Here is a 21,954-nt window from a genome sequence, read left to right on the forward strand (position 1 = left end):
ACTCAGTATCTGTCATAAGATTTTCACTTTCAGGAAGCTAACTTCACAATCTTGCATAGACTCCAGAAAGAGGAATTCACTAATGAATCCCTCCTGTGCAAGCTCCTGCAAATGACAGGGAACTCAGCAAGGAGCAGCTGAGCACAGCTACCCCCAAAAGGCAGGGCAGAACATGGCCTGCTGCAAAACATGAGGCTACAGAGCCCTTGGTCAGGGAGCTCTGTGTCTCACAACAAAATCAAATGGTGAAATGAAAAAATGTCCATCAGCAGTAATTTGGACTAAGCCTCCAACTTGACCCCTTCTATTCATGCACACCACGTGCAACAGGAAGAGGTTATAAATTTAAATGAGCTGTAGTGAGTACCCACTGCTGTTCTACACAATCTCTCAGAACCTGAAGCTCCCAATAAGGTTCTGCAATTACAGCAAATTTAAAACCTGGTGCCACGACTAGGCAACACCTCACACTTTTCTGAAGGACCTTACCTTATATACACAAGCAGCTTGTTGCCCATCACCACCTGCTCATCTACAAAAAAAACATTGTCACCTTTTCTTCACAAGACAAGAGGCAGAGATGCAGTTCTTCTCTCACATACAAAGTTTATCATACAAAGTTGAGCATCTTCACACACAGTAAACAGTACTAGAACACTCTTCTGTTCTCCAGCACCCTTTTATTGGGTATGTATTCCCTTTATAGATCTCTTTGCTGAAGTGACATGGGATATTCAAAATATCAAGTATCAAAACTAGAAACCTTAAAAGGGAAAGCATGCTGTACCTGTGAGAGACTTTCCAGCATTCAGTGGAGGAGCAATGACTTTGAACAGCTTCTGTAACAAGAAGAAAGGCAGTGCTCAAGCAGCTGGAAAAGCTCAAAGCAAAGAACCTGTGTGGTTTTAAAGCAGAGATCAGTGGGGCGTCTTCCCACAGAAACTCTTTATCACCGTGTCTTCTAATTAAAAGGCACAGAGGACTCCAAGACACAGCAAAAGATGCTTTTCACAGTTCATTTCATGAAAAAACAGCTTTCATTCCATCAGCTCTAACCCTAAGCACAGGCCACACCAAAGCAAAGCAATGCTCAACAATCTCAGAGGTCAGTCAGAGCATAACCCACCAGCCCCACATCTTGTTCCTGTATGTCCTGTCACTAAACCAACCTTCCACAGGGTCACCGGAGCCTAGTTCGGGCATGTAGAATGAAGACTTGTCTAAAACTTGCCTCTAGAAAGCAAAGTTATTTGTACTCATACAGCTATTGCTCAATTTTCAAAAGTCCTTTTTAAAATTACAACCACCTAAAGAGCCTCCTTCGTTAGAAAAACCAAACAAGATTACAGCTGCTAAAACTTAGGCAGGTGAAGATTTTCCCATTCCAATGGTCGCTTTCTGTTTCAGCACTACTGAGAAAACACCAGAGCAGTGCTTCCATGGTGAAACACACTGGGGTTATAGAGCCATTGGCACATTTCCAGAATAACCAGCAGAATCAACAGGGTCTTCAGAGTCTTACAGTGAGTCCTGTGCTTCCTGCTGAGACATCTCTTCCAAGTGCTCAGACCAAGGCCTGCCTCAAGCAAGGGCTGTTTCTGGCCTTTTGCATGAATTGTGTACATGCAGTCTCCTTAAATAATCATGTTATTATCTTCTTCTGCTTTTCCTTTTTATTTTATTAACATGACTATATTTCCTGCCCTAACTCTGAAGAGGATTTCTGCCTCAGCAGGGAATTTGGTGTTCTAAAGCACAGTAGTTACAAATTACTTCTCTCCTCTACTGCATCCAGTCAAATAAACTGCACGAATCACACAAGATTTCCCCCTTGAAATGGAAGTGAGCAAGAATACAGAAAATAAAATAAGGCTTTGGGTTTGAAATGCTGTTTCTCGGAAAGGGTGTGTGCTGAACATCCCAGAAACCCCTCCCGAAGGAGCACCTCTCCTACCTCCATGGGACTGATGAAGTCGTTCATACCGCTGTTGTAGACGTAGATCATGGCATCATACAGGCGGTTTTCCCAGCACAGGAGAACCACCTGCAAGGCAGTAAAGCACAGGGCAGCTACACAATTGCTCCCATCTCACAGTTTTTTCACTCCCCAGGCCCTGTCCTTGCATTTCCATCATCCAAGAGTACAACTTAAAGCAGAACGAGAATTTCCACTTTCAGAACCAGTCTCTGTGAAAACCCCAAACCCCTCAAAGCAGTGTCCAATTTAATGCTCATGCAGCAAGCATGGAATCTAACTGCCTAGATTCTAACATTCATATGAGGTTAAAGAATAAATTTTAAAAATCCAGTTCTTCAAAAACATTGGTTTTGTTTTGGTTTTTTTTGGTTGGGTTAGTGAATTGTAACATCAAGTTTCCAAGCAGCTTCACCTTTGGAATGGAAAGCCATGCCATCAGAAAACAGGAGTGCTGAGTAGGAGCACCTCCCTGCTCCACCAACTGTTGTGCAAAAGCAAGTATCCAACCTGACAAACTCCAGCTTCCTGCGCTCCTGCAGCCTTTGATGTCAGGTAAGGTACTCAAAATGGGAAAGAGTGATTGGGGATAATGATAATCCTGAAGGATTTTCCAACACGTTCAGCTCCTGATACATTAACCTATGTGAGGGAGCAAAACACAGCCACACTGCACAGTTCCCAACTCACTGAACTTGATCCCAGGGACAGGGAAACCCCACATGCCATGCTATGCTTAGAAGCACAAGATGTTGTAACTGTTGATTTATTTAGAGGAGCTCAATACAGTAGGCAACACAACCACTCACCTGCTGTATGTCTAAACTGGTGATATCCATATGCACAATGCAGGCTTCCAAGTTTTCCAACCTGTTCTTGTCTTGGAAGTGAAGCAGCAAGTCTTTCATCACTTGAGCTGTGATTCCCATCAGCTTATCACTCAAGATATACGGCTCCAAGCACTCTAGAAAGATGCCTTTGGCTACAGAGTTCTCACTCATCTTGTCATATATCTGGTTAAATAATAGATCCCTAGGAGGAAAGAAGAGTTTCATTATCAAATAATTTTATTAAAATCTCCTTCCTTATCTACTTTCCAAGGGCTCCAGATTAAACTCCATTTTGTCTGTATTTCCCATGCTCAGGAACTGAATACCCTGTTCAGCTCCTGTACCGAGGAGTTACACAGCATAAATCAGCTATGGATGTTGCAGCAAGAAAAGTGCTGTTAGTGCTGCCTGGGTTTTAGCTTTCCTATTTTCCAGATTCTGTACTGAATTAGTACATAACTCTGAACTTCTTAGAAAGTGTTAGCAAGTTCTCTACACAGTTTAGTTAGACAAAACAATCTTTTTCCAGCCTGAGAACCAGGGAAACCATTTCAGCTTCAGGCCCAAAGAGTATAAACAACAGTGAATTGAGGAGAGCAATCTGGGAGGATGGGACTTCATAAGCTGTAATTGGACAATTAACCCCAATGTGTAAATGGGTCAAAACTCATAAAAGTGTGAAAGCATGTGCAACCCATAGTCCATCTTGTGTGTAGCCTCGGCCAGACTCTTGTACTGTCCCAGATGTATCCTTTGAAGGCCTTGGTAATAGCAACTTTATTCCTTTAAACTGTCTTGCCTCTGTTCTAAGCAGCCACTCCACCAGGATGGCAAGGCATCTGAAATACCCCTGGACCAGAGGAACACTCAGCTCCTGCCCCCCAGTCTCACTGGCACTCCAAAGGGACCCCAGCTGCAGTCCAGAGGGTATCAGAGCCCAAGAATCCTCAGATTTGGCACAGAGGCACATGAGTAACTGAATAAAGGTGGAATTTTGTTTGTTTTAGCACCTGAGTTAGGTATTAAGAGATCTCTTATAGTTTTGTTGAGTGTGGAAGGATCCCAGTGGGTCTACATGGAGCTGCTTTTACAGCGGTGATCCAGCGGGTTGGTTCCACACTGCTGCTCACAAGGTCTTGAGTTCTAAACCCCTATCTGTAACAGCCAGATCTATTGTTCTTGTTCTCTCTCTCCCTTATTTTAGTTTCTACAGATTTTCTTACGCATAACCACTAAGACAGGGGCTGTGTATTCCCCTGTGAGAATAATACTACCCCAAGAGATAGCCCTTTAGGTCTAGTATTGAAAAACTGGTGGGAGCTAACTGGCAGAGGGTCATTGCTTCTAAAATCCAAACTTAACAGAAAAAATGTGGCCAATTTATGAATTAAATAATGATGAGACGTGGCCTGAATTTGGTAGCTTAGGTAAGAAACTGATACCAAACTTGGTATCTCACATATGCAAAGACAAGGATTTTGAAGAATTAGAGTATGCTAGACCTTTTATGCTTTTATCATGTTATGTTTATCATTATCAAAGGAAGCAATGACAGGAAACTCTATCAAGGCAGGTTCTTGGTTCAAAACAACTTTTCTTCCTTACCACATCAATGCAAATTTAAGAGATGGTTTTGTGTGAGTACTGAGTTCCTGACTTTGGTACTGACTTTAGGCACTAGGAACTGTGATGTTGCATGTGCTATGGAATGATGTGATGGAATTCCTCTACACCACGTGGTGTCACAGGAAACAGCACTGGGGACTACCTGGGGTGCTGGGGTCTGCCCTGGGGGACAGGCCTGCGAGGCCAGACTTACATGCGCTGCAGCAGGAGACAGTAATCCACAATGACAGGCACCACATCCTGGGGAACAAACACAACGAAGCTGTAGGGTCTGACTGGCAAAAATCCTGCCAAGCAGCATATCCTGCAAAGCACGACATGCAGCCTGGCCAACACAGAGCAGAAACAATGAGGTATCTGACTCAGCTGGTAGCTGGCACAGTTACAGGTTTTCCATATGCTGATGCATATGGAAAAAAGCTCTGCTGACACTCCTGCAGAGCACAGAGAGCACACAGGTTCTGCTCTGCCACCCACTATACCCAAGTCCTGATTTCGTGAGGGCAAACAACAGGTGAGAGTTGAGCTGAACCACAGCAAGGATTTTTCAAAAGTAGACAATTTTTGCAGCAAAATAAAATTAATTTAAAAAGCCAAAAGAGAGTCCTCTGGAGCATCGTACCTGAAAGTGCTGCTCCATAACCTGGATTTTTCCTTGGTCAGGACATTTCTTCAGAGCCCGATCAGTGTAATGGAGAAGGATTTCTACCATCTGCATTACAATAAATAAGAAAACACATTCAAATCCTATACTGAGGCCTTGCTTGGCAGCACATTTCAGACTGGCTTGGGGGTTGGCAGCACTGTAAACTCTGCTGTCCCATTTTGGGTATGAAGTGCTGTGAGCAGGAAGGAGAAGAGGTTGCCTACAGATAGTGATATTATAATAGCACAGAAGTGCCCAGAGGGATACTGACTACACTAACTTTAACTGACCTTGGAGCTGGGCAGCCAGCCCAACAGCCAGTTTTTAGGCTGGTGAACACATTCTGAAGCACAAGGCTCATCTAGGCCATGACTTTACCCAAAGCTTAACTTAAAGTATATTACACAGCAAAACATAGCTACCTGCAAATATAATAAGAACAGAGCACAGCTAAATAATTACTGCAGTAAGTGTGTACTTTAAACATACCCCTCCCACAAGCAAGTTCCTGTAAAAACTGAACTAGATCAGTTTAAGAGTTCATTCCATGTCCACATAAACACAGAGCACATTTTCCATCCTGAGAGTCAGCAAATCACATACTACTGGACATGTGCCAAACAAAGGTCAGGGAACTCCAGAGTCACCTTCACAAAAGGTTTCTCTTCACTGTGAGGGGACTAGAGATCTCCAGGCCTGGATGATGATGTCTCCTTTTAGATGGCTAATGCTGCACATTTTATCCCCACCTCTACCCAAATGGTATTTCCAAGTTTTTTCTAAAATTCTGCTCCAAATTTTAGCAAGAGAGGAACATGCACATGTTCTAGAGTGAGTTGGATTAACTCAACAGAAGCCTTTCCTTTCAGGAACACAGTATCACACCAGCACACATAAAAATCCATCTGGAAGAGCTCAAGGACTCACTCTGTCAGCAATGACTGCTTTCCTCTTGTTCGTGTCCCCAGTCAAGCCTAGAAAGAATGAGGGAGTGGGGTGAAAAACAAAGCTTTTCTCATCTAAGCTACCAGTAGAAATAAAAAAACTCCACAGCTCAGATGCTAACGCAACTACCCTTGAGATGTAGAGGTCAGGATGTGTAAACACACAATTTTGTATTCTACTTTTAGCCCCCTTTTCTTCTAAAAGGTTTGTGCTCTTCACTCAAAGACTGTTTCAGCACAGGAAGGGCAAGAACAGTTCCAACTGCTGTTTAACACTGTGAGAACAATTAATGGAGAGCTGTCAAAGACTGTGCATGAGGGTAACTGATGGAGGTCCTGATGCAAAGAAGCTGAATAAAGTGCACTAAAAGGGGAAAATACCATAAAAGTCGACTCCAAAAGACGGTTTTTCATTATTCAAAGCATTACTATCTTCTTTATTGGGCTATATCCATGCATCAAAACAAAACACATCTTCATATACCAGCAATTTCACAGCAGGATCGTGTCCTGGGAACTTGCATCTCATCTGTCAAAGCCATCAGAAACTATTTGCTGTAAAATCAATGTGTCCAGTACAAATTTGACCACACAAGTGGCAGTTCCTGGCACAATTAACATACTTCTCAAGCAACCTCCCTCATAGGAAATGTGGTGCCAAAAGTCAGTGTGATTCTTTCAGTTCCTTGTACAGTCAGGGGAGAGACCTGGATCAAAGCACCTGCCTGGCAGAGCTGACAGAGAATCTCACTGAAATATACCTACAGGTCATGCATGGCCTTCAGGAATATTTTAGCAGGTTGGATATTCAACATCTGGATCCACCTCCTTCATGGCAGTGACAAAAGGATGGAGTCACACACAGATCAAGCCTGACTTTCATTTGAAATCAAGTTGCTAAAGGGACTACGGTTAAAAAAACATCCAAAAAGATCAAACTACTCCATATAAAGGTTGCTTCTGCCAAACTCAAAGCAACATATCCTATTTTCTCTTCTTCAATTCAATTCTGTTTTCTTCCCCTAAAATTGTGATTCCTGTATTTGCAGATATTTAAAACTATCCCTAGAAGTTTCAGTTAAAAGCAAAAAAGCCGAAACTTACCTACAACAGCCTTTGCTTTACCTTCATAAAAGGACCAAGCAAGAGCCAGGGCATCTGTGAGACGTTCTTGTTTCAGAAGGTGGTCCACTCTCTAAAATAACAAGGAATACTGGACCTCAGAACCACAGTAAATATGATTCCCTCCCCTTTAGGACTGGCATTTCCCAGCAGTGGGTTATGGCTCCTGACAGCAAGCAACAAGACACCTCAGAAGCTCTCACCATACTGCAATAAAGGACAGGATTGCAGAGATTCTCTCAAATGGACATTTTCTGCTGACTAAGAAATGTCAGGCCCAGTAAATCAAGTCCCTGTGGGGGGACATTTTAAGCCAGATGCTTGATGGATGGAGAGCCCCAGCATTACTGACTGTCTGATAAACAAAGCATAAAAATGCTTCACAAATGCTCCCTCCCTCTTTTGAGCTAGATTTAAGCAATTCAAGCTTAAGCTGTACAGTCACCTTCTCAACATACCTCTCTCCAGCTTCTCAATGTCATAACATGAACAGACTAGCAAAGAAAAAAAAGAAACTGAATGTTATTTACTGGTGGATGCTCATGCAGCCTGTAGTACCCCACAGACCCACAGCATGCCAGTACAGATGACTAAATAACAAAACTTTCAAGTAGTATAAACTGGAGCCCAGTTTTAGCTGCTGACTTATTTTCTTCTGTTTATTCCCTAGCACATTTATAACAGAGACTGAGAAGCTTAGGACAGAGTAGATGTCAATAAAGTAAGGCTAAGTTTACCCTGGAGCAGAATGAATCAGGATACTGTGAAACTGTGACACTGTCTTACTCAGCCCATACCCTGGTAAAACCAAATTATTGCACATTTCCTTCATCCCACAACATAAAGTGATCACAGAACCTTTTCTCAATACACATCTCCACAAAAGATAAATTATCCTTTTCTAGAAGAGCTACCATCAACAGTGAATGTCCTGTATTTTTGCTGAAAAATTCCCACCACTTACTTTAGTTCCAAGGTAAAAGACCTGACCACCACAGCTGCTGATGGACTGGTAACAAGCTTTCTCTCCAACCAGTGCCTACAGGAGAAAATTCACATGCAAGTAAAACTGCATTTTGTTTTTTTAAAACTTTCTCAAGCAACATAAATACACTTCCAAGATCCTTTGTAACGCCGAAATCAAAATGAGGCTGGAGAAAGAACACCACAAATTGCTGGGCAGTAGTAAGTCAAAGAGCTCTGCTGTCACTCCTTCCTGCTTGTGAACTCAGCTTCAAGTGCTGCTGAGTTCTGGCTACCCAAGGACATGATGAAGTAGGGCTCTGTCTCTACCCTCAGGTGCCAAAAGGTTATGGGGGCCCTTTCCTTGCCACCTGCTTCTTCACATATCTTCCTCAAGAGCAAACATGTAGGGCACAAAGATGGGAAGACAACTGTTGAAGTGAGAGTTGCTACAACAGCAGTTTGACTGCCAGTAACCAGTGCTCCAGTCTGTGGTGTATGAAGTAAAAAATCCTCTTAAAGAATAAATCACATCAGGTTTTAACCTAGACAGAGTATTCCAAAGTTTGGTAAAGGAGGAGCAGTTCCTACAACCTTCAAGGCACAAAGGGAAACACGATCTGTCTGTTAGCTGCCCACATGACCACCATGTTTGACTTCTGAGATGCTCCCAAAAGGCCTTCTCCCTCCCGGCTTCCACTTAGGGCCTATGTTTAACATAGCTGCAAATACAAACAGGCCAGCAGTGCCTACCAAGGCCTCGCTGACATTGCCCCCCGTGGCCAGAGACTTGAAGTGGCTGCTGTTGTAGACCAGCTGAACCTCTGAGATCTCAATGGTCTCCAGCTCCTCCTGAGTCTGACGGTCTATGACGTGCAGCTTCTCCACACTGTCCAGCAGGACTGCTGTCCGTGAGTTGATCCACTGCAAAAGCACCAAATTTCACATTTCACAAATGCATTCTCCATTAGAGCCAAGGAAGCAGGCTCTGGCTATATCCCTGAGTACCACTACTGGGAATTCTGAGAGAGCCCATAGCTTTGTTACTACACACAACCACTTCACAACGGCATATATGTGTAACTTTAAAGGCAGAGATAAGGAGGGTCCTTCTGGAGAGAAATTACATGGAATCTTCACAGAAAACAGCTGTAGACAAATGGCAATCCACTAGAGCTCCTGTCTTCTTAGCACACTGTTTATGCTCCAGCACACTTTCTACCCAGAGTTGTCAAAGCCAAGACAACTACACCAGCTGTTCACAGGTGGTTATTGCACTGTGCTGGTTTTCCACAGAGTCCCAGGTATAAGGATATTTTCAGTTAGTTATCACCAGATAAACACAGCCAAGAGCACAGAACTAAGGGCTACTGAGATACATCTACAAGAAAACTAGTGCAAAAAAATTTAACCATTCTGTAGTACTGAGACTTACAGTAAAGTTGATGAGATCGTAGTGCAGATGAAGCTGCCTCTGCTTCGTGACATGTATTGCACCACTATCATCCCTCTTGACCTAAAAGAGAAATCAGACAAGGCTGACTCAAAGGCTTCCTTCAGTTCAGCCTCTCAGTTTCCACAGGGCACCACACTGACTCCAGGAATCTTGAGCTCCCCCCAGAAAAGCATCTTAGCAAGACAAGTTTAAACAAGCACCCTTTTCTTTCTCCCCAGTTTTACCAGGAGAGATGAGAGACGAGAAAGAGGATTCAGTACAGACAACATGTCCAGATTCTTAAACAAAGCTTAAGGTCCAACAGGATAGCAGAGTCGGGAAACAAACTTACCACACCAAAGCCAAAATGACAGATTTTCAGAAGCCTAGGTATTGCTCTCATACTGAAATCAGTATGAAATTATCTCCAACCAACCATATCTGCACGTGTAACTGCTGCAGATCTAAACAGGACGAGCACCATGCCTCAAATTACACACCAAGAGAACTAAAAGCTCTTTTCTTAGTGTTTTATACAATTTTTTTCCAGACTTATCTTTTAAAGCAAAAACTAAGATGGTGTCTCAAATTTATGTGTTCTCCCTGAAAACAATCCACACACTTGTACCTACAGCAGAAACACATTGCAGATCAATACTTCTGGAACAGATAAATCTCATGCCTCCAGGCAAAGGCACCACTGCACCTGGAGAGCAGTGACCACCAGGCTGGTTTTCCCAAGCCAGCAGGAAGCTGCAGCTGTTCCCATCATGCTCAGCTATCATACTGTCACTGAGATAGAGGCTCAATCCCTGAATGTGTGGATGAGATGTGACCACCTGAAAGCAGCACAGAACAGCCCAGGCTCACCAGAAGAAAGTACACGACATCTCCTCGACAGAAGGCAAGCATGGGGTTCACCGAGTTCTGCACGGCCACAAAGTGCCACGCTAGCAGAGGGACACTCGAGGGGTCCATCTGTCACACAAAAAGCACAGACAGTGGTTAAGGCACACTAGGCAGACCCAGGACATGTGGCTCATCAGCTCCTTCTCACTTCTGACTGTGCCTGGTACACACACCAAATTCCTGGAAAGCAGTTTGTGCTCTTTGGTCCAGACACTCGTTTGGGAGTAGCGTGTGCCCTTGGCAAAGTGGACACCCAGGCGGAACATCACTGGTGTCTGAGCTGCTCAGGGTAGATCCAATCCCACATGGATACATGAACTACACCAAGCTGCAGCTTGATATCCCCCTTGTCTCCACACTCCCAACATAACCTATCCCACATCTTCCCCCAGCTGCTTTTCCAAGAGGAATTATGTCATTGACCAGTGAAAGTGAATAATAAAGAGTTCAGAAGACTGTTTAATGCTCAAATTCCTCTTGGTTCCTTTCTCTGTAATTAAGGGGTGTTGTATGGTACTAATATAAACAGTGGCCCCAATCCAAGGTGATTGTAGCCATAATCAGGTCAACATCCCACCTGTGGGTGCATCTAGACTGCAGCAGGAAAGACAACCTGAGGGACTCCCTCCTGCTTGTTTGAGAAAATCAGCATCTTCACAGAGGTACAGCTGGAAGCAGCCTTCTCATCTTCTCTGCCACAATCTCCACACATCAGACCCACAGCTTATCACTGCAATTCCACAGTGCTGTGGAAGGAGGTGGTACCAAACACCTGTTCCTGATCTCATCTCTTTCCCTCCATGAAAATGTTTGCAGTCATAACCCAAAAAGCACCTGTTTGACTTTATTACTCACACGACCATAGGGAAAGGTCATCCACACTTTCAGAGATGGCTTCAGGCCAATAACCAGGATCTTCAAGGAAAGCAAGAAGGCAAAATAAAATGTTTGAGTATACAACAGAGAACTTCCCCTTTGTGATGTTTCACATCAAGCCTCCTGCAAGCAGCAAGTTACCTTAGTGAGGGAGGCCATGGCCAGCAGTGAATACTGGGTGATAGGATGGTCTCTCAAATCAACCTTTGCATGTAATGGCTCAATACAGCAAACTTCCCCCTTGGAGCCACTGAAGAGACACCGAGACTCACACGTCCTCACTCCCATAACCCTCCTGCAAAGAGCAGAGATCAGCTTGGTGGCAGCCCAATAATCTCAGGACTGATCCTTCAAAACAACTCCTTCTAAAAAGTCCTTTGCACAGCTCCAGGGATCACTTCTGATGTGTCACTGGAAGCAAAGCCATACAGCTGCTCAGATACAGACAAGAATTCCTTAAGATCTTATCTGACAATAAGGTTTGGGAAATTCCTGGACTTGATCAGACTGACTGTCAATCCTTCCTCCTTGTACTTTCTCCTCTTGAAGAGGCCAAGAGTAAAATGAGCAGCTACTGCAGGTCAGCTCTCACTAATGAGCCAAGGAAAAACGAGAGGCAGCACTTTTGTGACAGCTACCAAGAGCCCAAAAGGAGTGCCAAATTCAGGACAATACAGTGACACCTTAACAACTACGGGTATTCTTTGGCTATTGCACTGCCACACAGCATCTTGCTTCAGCTGAGAAATGACACCGCAGCCCTAAATTACACCTTCAACATTCAGGCAGTAGCTGTATTGGTTTCAATGGGATTTTTTCTCCCTAGGTTTTAGAAACAATGACCCGAAATTGGTTTCTTGTAACTTCCTCTGGGTAGAGTTATTGCCTTACTTAAATGACAGTTCAAACACGGAGCCTCCGCTGTCATTGCAAATTGCAAGAGTCGGATCATCTGTAAACTGAGCAGAATACAAGATTAAAATGGCCCTAAGATATAAACTACAAAAAAAACCAATGTAAAAATACATGCTATGGCAGTACTAACAACACACATAGTACAACCAGGGCACCTAAAGAAAAGCATCTTTAACATACCGAGATGAGACAATTACTGGGGTTATTTATGATGTGCAGGAAAAGTAAAGTTTGTGTTTCACCTTCATTTCCACAGCAAGCCCTGTTGCCAGACTTTGGTACCAAAGCCCCACTACTTTATGCTGCAGCTCAGAACTACAGCACACCAAGCCCTGAGCTGCCTCTCAAAGAGCTCTCAGCCTCAAGCCCATGGGCTTGGGCCAGAGCTGGTGGATGGGTTGCAGTTACAGACAGATCCAAATCAGAAGCATCCAGAACTTCTAATGATACCAAATAATTCAGATAATAAAGGATCACAGTCTCAGCTGGGGACACTTCTGGAAGTGTTAACAATCCAGGATCTGTAAGTCCACAAACACCTGAGGCCATGTAAAACAGAGTCAGGCACAAACTCAGATATGATTTCCTGTGTATGACAATAACACTATGCTGAACAAGAAGCCATTGATTATTTCTCTTTCAACCCAAAGCATTGCCAACAAGCTATGTGAAAAACTGCTTACAGAAGCTACTTTCTACAGCTCAGATTCTTTTAAGTTGAAAGTTGGAAAGTCATGTATTCAGGTCAAAACACTGCAAGTTTTAGAGAAATGTGTTCTAACAACTAATTCTTCATACATTTCGGCACTGGAGAAAGGAGTTGTAACAACAAACAAAACAACAACTCTTGTTTGTTACAGTACAACTCACAGCCAAAACTATTACGTCAGTATACTCAGTATATTTTTAAAATAGAATTTCTGCTCATTTTTCTCATCTCTGGATACCACTGCCATAGGTAGCTGCTCTAATCTAAAATCTAGAAGTGCTGCACAAGTAAAGTCACCACATCTAGCTGAAGAAAACTGGGATAAAAGTAGTACATTTAGAGTTTATTACCTTGATGTGCAAAATGGCTGTTCCTGGAGGGTGGGCATCTGTTATTGATCGCAGCAGCTTCCCACTGGCCAGATCCCACATGGTGATCTGCAAGCAGATTATGCTCAGTACATATTCACTGTCAAGAGGTTCTCTCCATCACCTCATGCACTACAGTACAGCAACAAATTCCTACACTGACATTATCATCCTGGGTTAGTAGGGATTTCATATCAAAGAAAAGTGACCCGAGTCCTGTTTCTCCAAACAGTTCACTTGTCTGCTTAGAGTTGACATCATGCGTTAACTCAGAATCATGTCCTTTTGACTAGCTCTCCCCACCTGCCCAATCTCCCCCAGCTCACAGCTATCTGCCTGATAAGAACATTAAAGAGTGTAAGATGACTTTGTTACCACCCAGCAAGTCTAATGCATTGGTTCTCTCACAGAACCAATAAACAGGTGAAAAATCTCTGCTAACACCCCTGATCAAAACTCAAGCACCTTCACAGCTACCATGAACCTTATCCCTCCTCTCCTGAGCTTGCTCGGTGTGACAAGGCAGGTAGGAGGACAGACCTTGGCTTGTACTCAATATAAAATTCAAGCAATTTCTCAGCTAAGAAGCAGGAAGTCCCAAAATGCTCACTGCATGACTGAAGAGTATTAACTACTCACTGCGTAACTGCCCAGAAGAGCTGAGATTACAATCTGAAGAAACTTTTTTAAGGGAAACGGTAGTTTATGTGATCCTATAAATCATCTATCAGTGCTTCTAGACCATGTGTTTCAGAGCTGTTCCAAAATGTTTTAGCTGAGTATCATTTAAAACTGGCTGCTGTCCTGCATGGATAAAGTATTTCCACATGGCCTGCAGCAGGCTTTCATTTAGTCCTACCACAGGCACAAAGGTGTGTTTTATCTACTATGAAGGTGAAAGCCAAAGAGCAAAGGGAAATTAATGCAAAAAGAGAAAGTAGCTTTCTGTGTACTCCTCTAAATGTTACCAAGGTAATGTCTACCTATTCTGGTTTAGTCCTGTTACTTTTGTTCAGTAATTGCTGTCTCTGCTTCTGAGAAGGGCATAAAACTACAACAGACTCAACTCCTTTTCCCCACATTCAAAAGCTTTGCTACTTCTGTCATACAAGTAAGGTATTAGCAAAAATTAATTTTGGGATTACATGAGTTCCAAGAATTTCAAGTCATCACCACAGTACAAAACAGCTTTAATTATTGTGCACAGACCTTAGAGAGTGACCTAGAAAGACTAAACTGCTTGTCCCAGTGAGCCATTGTGCATTTCAGTTTAACAGGAATTAGTTACAATTAATTGAACCCTCTGCAATATTCTGCATTACTCACTTCCTCCACAAAAAACTGATTCAGCAGGAACTGGCTGCCCCAAAAAGCTCTGGGCACATCACACTGTATGTGCTGCTTCTGAGCACCGAACCAGCCAACACACAGCTACAGACTGAGGGGGCTTGCCTAGGAGCTGTTGGCACCTCCAGGAAACCTCTCAGGACAGAGCACTGGAGCAGCTCATCCTCTGGGAATTACCTGTCCTTTTGCAAAGCCACAGAGCAGCCTGGAACAGTCATTATTGATGCTGAGAGCAGAGATGGCCCCATACTGGGCCCCAACTGCGGTGCTGCCCAGACACAGCCGGAGAGCTTGGTTCTGATCTGGAGCACAATTGGTAAAAAATTAAAGAGCAGTGGTTACAATTAAATTGGTTAAAAAAAATTAAAAGTGGTTAAAATTATTATTATTAAAATTATTTACACATACAATTCACAGACTTGTAAGACTTAAGTTCTTTTGAAAAGGAGTTTACAGGATGAGAGCTCATGTTAGAACAGAAGGAGTGGGACACTGTCTTGCAGGAAAATACAAAATTATTTTTAAAAGCACAAACCAGGGACAGAAAATATGGAAATGCAGAGGTATTACATACTGAAAAAGAAACTACTAGAAAAATCAAAGCAGTATCTAGATTTCCTTTTACTATTCTGCAATGGTGCTTAAGTTGTAGCAATGAAGATGAAAAAATTAATTCTACCTTCTGAGCCTTGCATTTCTGTATTTGAACATCAACTACGAAACTCCAACAGAGGCTTTTGGTAAGTGCAGTTTTATGTCATAATTTCATTCTTATTTTGTAATTTTACTCCTTGGTTTTGTTGCCAAAGGCTAGAAGGAAAAGGCACTTTTGTCTCCAAGCTGCACAATTAACACACCCCATGAATTCTGGTGCACACAGCTCTTACTCTATAAAGGAACTCCCTCCCCGAGCCACAGGCTGCTGTGAAGTAGCATGGATGTATCCTACATTTCATGCCCCAAGTGATGCATTTATCAGTCTGTTCAGACAGATGAGAGTGGGAGTCAAATATTTCAAATCTCACCTGTATGAAGAGGCATGAGTGGAGCTCACAAATAAACTCCAGCAAGAACAACAGCTGAACTCCTAGATTACTCTGAAGCACTGCTCAGGGTGAGGAGAAAACACTCTTGGCCATTCTACTAGGACACACCTTGACATCACTGTGACAGGGTGTTCATGACATAGATCAGAACAGGTAAAAAGAAGATCAATCATGAAAGATTTCCATCTTTCAGAGAAAGTTCAGAGAAAACAGAGCTACAGCTGGAAAACAAGCTTCACCAAGAGACATTCTCCAAGTGGTATCAAGATCCAAAGAAAAAATGCCTGTTCCAGAGGCTTGGAAATGCATTTCATTTACAAAAATACCACCCGCTAACCATAAAAACCTGTTTGAAAATAGGGGAATACTGCAGCTCCTTATATTAAAGGGGAATGACATCTTCATTCATGGAAGTACCTTCCACTTCAGCCTAAGCCTGTCAGTGACTCAATAACTTGTTTCCTCTCAGGCATGAAAAAGGAGCATCTTCCACAGCTTTCTCTAAAAAGATTTTACATCTTTATATACATCCCCACAAGAACTTTCAAAAGCCATTCTCTTTTTCCCTCACCCACAATGTCAATTCAAAACAAACAAGACCCATATTGTATCCCGTATCCCAAATTTAAGTGATTTGTATGACCAATCCAGTACTTGTTCTTGTTTCAAGACAGTCAAAAGATGACACACAAGTAAGAACAATTAGATAATACTTTTTTTTTAAAAAACTCAGCTATAAAATGGATGAAATTGCTTCCAAGGCAAAGCAAGATCAGAAAATCAATGAGCTCCTACTAATAAGCTGGCAAAGTAATAAAAATAGACAAAAGCAAAAGGTTATAAAAGCTGATCTGATGATTCTCTAGACTTTTATTACCAGCTCGGATGTAAGGCACATTTAGGATTAAACATAAAAAGCTTTTGCCAAATGCTTGAAACAAAGGTGGCGATCAATTGTCAAAAAATGCTTTTAATTTTTCAATTTATGTAAGGCAATCCTTCATCTGAGAATTTTCTGTCAGTGACTGTGTTGCTCTCAGAGTCTGAAGTAAAAATGAGATGGTGCTTAAATACAATCTGCATGTTCAGAATAAAGACAAGTCTGTAAATGTGAAAGAAGTCGATTTCCAAACCAAAGGAATAAGCATAGCACTGCAGAAGTTGATACTGCTCGGATCACTGGGTTTTCATCAAGATGTTTTCCTTATGCCCTGATTTTCCTGAGTTTGAAAGGCCTGATTGATTTTCTGCAGAATTACTGACACACTACTAATTTTATTAGGCACAGTGCCAGGAAATGCTCTGGGTGGATGGTGATCTTAAGGAAGAGCCTCATCCTGCCCCAAAACAATACCTTTACAAGCAGCTGTGGACCTGCTGCCCTAAGATGTTATAAAAATCACATTTACCTGCTCCTCTACTGTCCCTGCCTGGTGAATTTGGGAGTGGGCAGTGCACATGCACCCACTAAGCAACTCCCAGCAGCATCATCCACAGAGTGGTTCCTGCACTGCTGAGCTGCCCCTGAAATCCTGGCACAGAAAACATGCAACCCGAGCAGTGCAGGGGCTGGTCATGCAGGGACATGCACACAGCAGTGGTACTGTACCTTTGCCTTTCAGTCCACACAGAAAGGGCCAAAAGAGGAGAGAAAAAGCCATAAATCAATATAAAAGGAAGGAGTGAAGCAATGAACAGCATATATGCAACCATCTCCAAAGACAGAGAAACTTCAGATTTTGTTCAGTGTTCCCTTTCTGATTTATTCAAGAAATGATGCTGTGATGGTTAGTGTTCTAGAACCAGGCAGCTTAAAAAGTGAGCTTATAAATTTAAACTTCATTGCACTGAAGACCAAAATACAAAAATCTGAGAGGAAATAAAACTGGAAGTTCACTGTAATATAATTGGCAAAACTATTTTCACCCAGTTACCAGCAGCCAGTAAATCAACTCCCAATTAATTTTACAAAAATATCCCCAAAATCTAGTTTTAATGCCATCATACCGCAACAAAGACTCGGAACACTCAACACAAGATTAACAACCAACAGAGGAAACAAAAAAAAAAAAAGTCATACCACACTGATCAAAACAAAGTTTAGCTATATAGAATTCTTTCATCTGGAACAAGTTTTTTATGAAAAATGATGTATTTCATTGAGTTGTGTTTAAGACCTAGTTTTTGAGTAGTGTGAAACCTCTTTGTTCATCTAGAAACATGGATAAAGGAAGCCTCCAAAGAGTACTTGTGTATTGCTGTAGGCTTGCTGGGAGAGCACTGCTCCACTCCAGCTGGCAGTCCTCAAGCCAAGTAACGGCACATAGCATAACTGTCCATTTGCAAAACATTCACAACTCCAAAAGAGGTTCAGAAAGATTCTGGCAAAAAGATGGCCCTCCTTTGTATCACAAATTAAAAATAAAATCCCCCAAGCTAGCACAGCCCTAGAAACAAGCTGAGGGTAATTTTCCTAAGGCATAAAAACCCTGTAATTATCCAAATGTGGTAACCAAGCATCAAACAGCAGATAAACTACCTGAAAGATAGGTAAAAACTGAGAACACCAACCCTTCCCATTCATGCTAGATCATGTAACAAACAGCAAATCCCAGAAATGACAGATGGAGAGGTTTAGATGGGTCAAGAGGATTTTTCCCCCTGCCAGATTATGTGGTCCTAGAGCAAGTACCAGAGAAGAGTGTCTCCAGGCCTTCAGACATCCCTTCCTACCACCTCTTCTGCAATACTTCCAGGATGTCAGACTTGGCATCTAATCCAACACTAATCTAGAAGGAAAGTTTGCTTTTCAGTTTTACACACGCAGCCTGAGAACTGTCCTGTGGTAATGTTTCAGGAGCCAACAGAAGCATTCAAAAAAGCAGAATGAAAATTTCCTGAGTCTTCTATAATAAGGACAGAGTAGACAAATCATGAGTACAGGTGGAACTAGGGGGAGAGACAAATTAGCTGAAATCAAACATATGAAAGAAAAAATAAAGTTAAAAAATGTGTTAGTGACACAACAATTCAGAGAAATTAGTTCAACCAGAAAATGGAGCAACATTTTTGCATGCAAAAAAAGATGTTATGTTCCCATTGTACAGTATAAACCCTGCACACACATTACAAACCTTCAGGAAGTATGTCTAATTTACACATCTAGTAAAAAAAAAGTACAGATATTGACTGGTCTACAGAAATTTAGTCTCTGTTTAAATTTCAGAATAAACCCAAGCCAGATCTCCAATCCTCTCTTTGCACACAACAAAGCCTCCTAGAGCCCTATCCTGCCAGGGTTGTTCTCTCTTTAGATAGATCTGAGAGCACTGGGGTCAATGCCCAAGTTTTAGTTACAGAACTGAAGGAATTCAGCAGAGAGTAAGTGTCCAGGAAGCCTCCTAAAACTGGACACTGTATTCCATTCCTCATCACTTTTAAATTACAGCACAGACTCATGAAGTAATTTCAGCTGTAAGGGAACTATGCACGGAGGTCTCTGGCCCAGTCCTGCTGCTCCATCCAAGATTAAAGAGATCAGCCAGCTCAGGACCTTGCTGAATTTTGAATAATCCCAAGCAAAGATATTGTGCCACCTGTCTCAACTCTTATCTAATTCTTCAACACCCTCAGGATGAATATCTTCACCAGAGCTCCCCTCAGTGCAGCTTGGTCCACTGCCCCTTACCCAGCACCATGGACCTTTGTGAGGGATCTGAGGCTCTCTTCAATCCATCTTGAATTGTTACAATACTGGATGAAGCAAATGGCATAGTTTAATGTCTAAATACACACAAAGGTGAGTCTTGCACTGTCACAGTCTTTCCCATCTCTCTGGAGTACCCTGTCCCCTGTAACTTTTGGTCTCTAAGAATTTTAACCAGCCTCAATAAATACACTGAAATTTCTAAAACCTGAATGTGACTGGGAATGGTTCAAGAGCTGTTCTGGCCCAAGCTCAGAAAACCTTGTAAGAAAGTTTGGTGATAAGAGGAAGAACAGAATGACAGAATGAAGGGACCCAGAGGTGCCTGCCTGATGCAGGTGAAGGGCAGGGAAGGAGACACCCATGGCACAGGTCTGCAGGCAGCCAGGGGTCAGAAGTCCCACTTCCCAGGGAACACATCTCAACTCCCATAAAGCTGACACCTATTCAGACATAGGGCAGAAGATTATTACTGATGATGGTTGTATACAGGTTGTGGTCACTTTCACATGAAAACAGAGTATTTTCTATTCAAACATAGAAAAGGTTCTTTAGACAATTCCCACGTGGCTAAATTTCTCAATATCGAAGTGCCAAACCCCAACAATGCAGAAGAAATATGAAGGATGACAAATATTACTTCTGCTTAATTTCTTTACTGAAAAAAAACCACATTTAGCACAAACAACATCTTAGAAGAAACCCAGCCTGCAGTTATAAATCAGGGTGGCATTTTTTTGCTTGTATTTGAATTTTTTTAAGATCATTAAAATGCAAAAAAATCCAAACTTTATTTTTAACTTACCAAATATCAGTGCTAACCCATGAGAAGTCCCCACAGCTATTAGATTTGATGCTGCCTGAAAGAGTCATACAGGAAGATTGAAAGCAGAAGAAACATCAATCATAAATCCACCACTTATCAAGCAAAGTCTGCAAAAAGGGGAAGATTTCAAAGGTTATAACTGTTTCAATTTCTAAGTGACAAGCACAATTCCTGCATGAAGACAGATAGGTACTATGCCTGAATGATTGTCACACAGATTATCTCAAGATCAGAGGGCAGCTTTTTCCTCTGCTGTTTGAAATTCAAATGCTCAGAGGGCTACCCACAGCAAAATTTAATCTCTCTAAAGTCAGTCTCATTATTTTGGTGTAGTTGCTGAGTATAAATACTTGGGATTTTATCCTAAATCAACTGCTACTTCCATATCTGAACTCTTCTAAAACCCTGGCCAGTGCTGGTCCCCTGAAGAGCAGTCGACAGCAAGCCAGAGACTCCAACTTCTTTCCATGGGGAATTAAACAAATCCTATTAAACACATCCTCCAAGATCATAATGCACTTGCAAACTTGCACTCAATGAAATAAAACTTAATATAAATTGCAGAATGCTGTAGATGCATTCATCTTGTTCTACTTTTTATTTCTTAACAAGTCTAAGTCAGATTAAAAAAATTCAAATGCCTTAATGTCTGGATGTATAAATACAGGTTTTTATTCTATGTACATATCAGTTACAGCATGTTTCCAACTTCACTGCAAAGCCTTTTGCCTTGAAAGTGACTATGTTTTCCTTTTCTCTTTTAAACAAAAATATATTTTCTTATGGGCTGCTGTTATCACAGTTGGAAGTGACCAAGCACATCTTTAGTTCCCCTGTAAAACATTAAAACTCACTTCACAAGGGCAAAACAAATATTCACTGTATTTCACCCCATTAAAATGCTTCTCTTCTCATTTTACTACAGGCAGTTTCACTTCTGACATATTTAGACATGATTAGCATGCTTGACTTCAACAACTTTGATGCAAATTGCTAAGCAGGAATATCCTTCAGACATAAAGACAGAGATTTTGAACCCATCACTTGGAGCACTCCAGTTTAAGTTTCTAAAAAAATTGTTAGGAGTCAAAGCAAAAACTGTCAAAGAAGAAACAATTAGGGACATTCTGTGTGCCCAATAGATGGGGGCAGGTCAGGTGCTCAGCTAAGAAGCCCTAGTGATGATATAAAAATGGGAGGATGTGGGGCTCACTCAGAGGAGGGGCAGCTAGGCCATGAAGGAAGGCTGGACTCTGCCCCCAGGGAGCTTTCATGCTGCTCCTCGCACTTGAAAAGTCAAGGAAGATGCATTTATCAGCTGTATTAATTTAGCGCTTTAACAAATAGGTATGAAAACTAAACATACTCTTCTTGTAATTGTGACAGTACTTACAATTGCAGTTGGCAAGCCAGCATCCACTTTGTCCTGGGGAAACAGGAGAACCCATGAGTGAGAGACACAACTACCAGATTGTGCATGTCTAATAATTAGAACAACTACAACACAAAGGAAAATCCACACCAGCTGCATTTTAATGACCCCAGCAGGGCCGACAGAGCTGAAGAAACCACTGGCTAGTAACACCCAGAAGTAGAGAGGAAGCAGAATATCCTGTAATTCCATGTGAAAGTTACTGTGCTCTTCTTTACGAAGAGCATGCTACAGGCATTAAGCAAACCCAGTTCCAGCACCTTCAAGCACACTTTCATG

The 21,954-nt window shown here is 42.1% G+C and overlaps 1 protein-coding gene across 4 annotated transcripts in view; it reads right to left on the reverse strand.

Moving 5' to 3' along the window:
• Window positions 1–21,954, reverse strand: part of VPS8 (VPS8 subunit of CORVET complex) — a 66,646-nt gene that overhangs the window by 40,308 nt on the left and 4,384 nt on the right. For 3 of the 4 annotated variants that reach the window (XR_015773432.1, XM_005529594.3, XM_088060849.1), the window contains exons 5-24: window positions 21,637–21,669; window positions 20,223–20,277; window positions 14,843–14,967; window positions 13,301–13,387; window positions 12,218–12,285; window positions 11,468–11,621; window positions 11,306–11,365; window positions 10,412–10,519; window positions 9,542–9,622; window positions 8,860–9,030; window positions 8,108–8,182; window positions 7,602–7,637; window positions 7,126–7,216; window positions 6,005–6,051; window positions 5,054–5,143; window positions 4,625–4,671; window positions 2,785–3,007; window positions 1,955–2,044; window positions 788–839; window positions 490–532 (exon numbers count right to left, since the gene is read on the reverse strand). Coding sequence is in view for 3 of the 4 variants with exons in the window: in XM_005529594.3 (XP_005529651.1) it covers window positions 490–532; window positions 788–839; window positions 1,955–2,044; window positions 2,785–3,007; window positions 4,625–4,671; window positions 5,054–5,143; window positions 6,005–6,051; window positions 7,126–7,216; window positions 7,602–7,637; window positions 8,108–8,182; window positions 8,860–9,030; window positions 9,542–9,622; window positions 10,412–10,519; window positions 11,306–11,365; window positions 11,468–11,621; window positions 12,218–12,285; window positions 13,301–13,387; window positions 14,843–14,967; window positions 20,223–20,277; window positions 21,637–21,669 (1,736 nt within the window). In the remaining variant the exon portion in view is untranslated. The remainder of the gene's footprint in view (window positions 1–489; window positions 533–787; window positions 840–1,954; window positions 2,045–2,784; window positions 3,008–4,624; window positions 4,672–5,053; window positions 5,144–6,004; window positions 6,052–7,125; window positions 7,217–7,601; window positions 7,638–8,107; window positions 8,183–8,859; window positions 9,031–9,541; window positions 9,623–10,411; window positions 10,520–11,305; window positions 11,366–11,467; window positions 11,622–12,217; window positions 12,286–13,300; window positions 13,388–14,842; window positions 14,968–20,222; window positions 20,278–21,636; window positions 21,670–21,954) is intronic. The other variant, XM_088060848.1, reaches the window with a different exon arrangement.

This window comes from Pseudopodoces humilis, chromosome 11 (assembly GCF_049639895.1).
Source record: "Pseudopodoces humilis isolate 2021_Gansu_Grassland_sample_001 chromosome 11, ASM4963989v1, whole genome shotgun sequence".
Lineage (NCBI taxonomy): Eukaryota > Metazoa > Chordata > Aves > Passeriformes > Paridae > Pseudopodoces > Pseudopodoces humilis.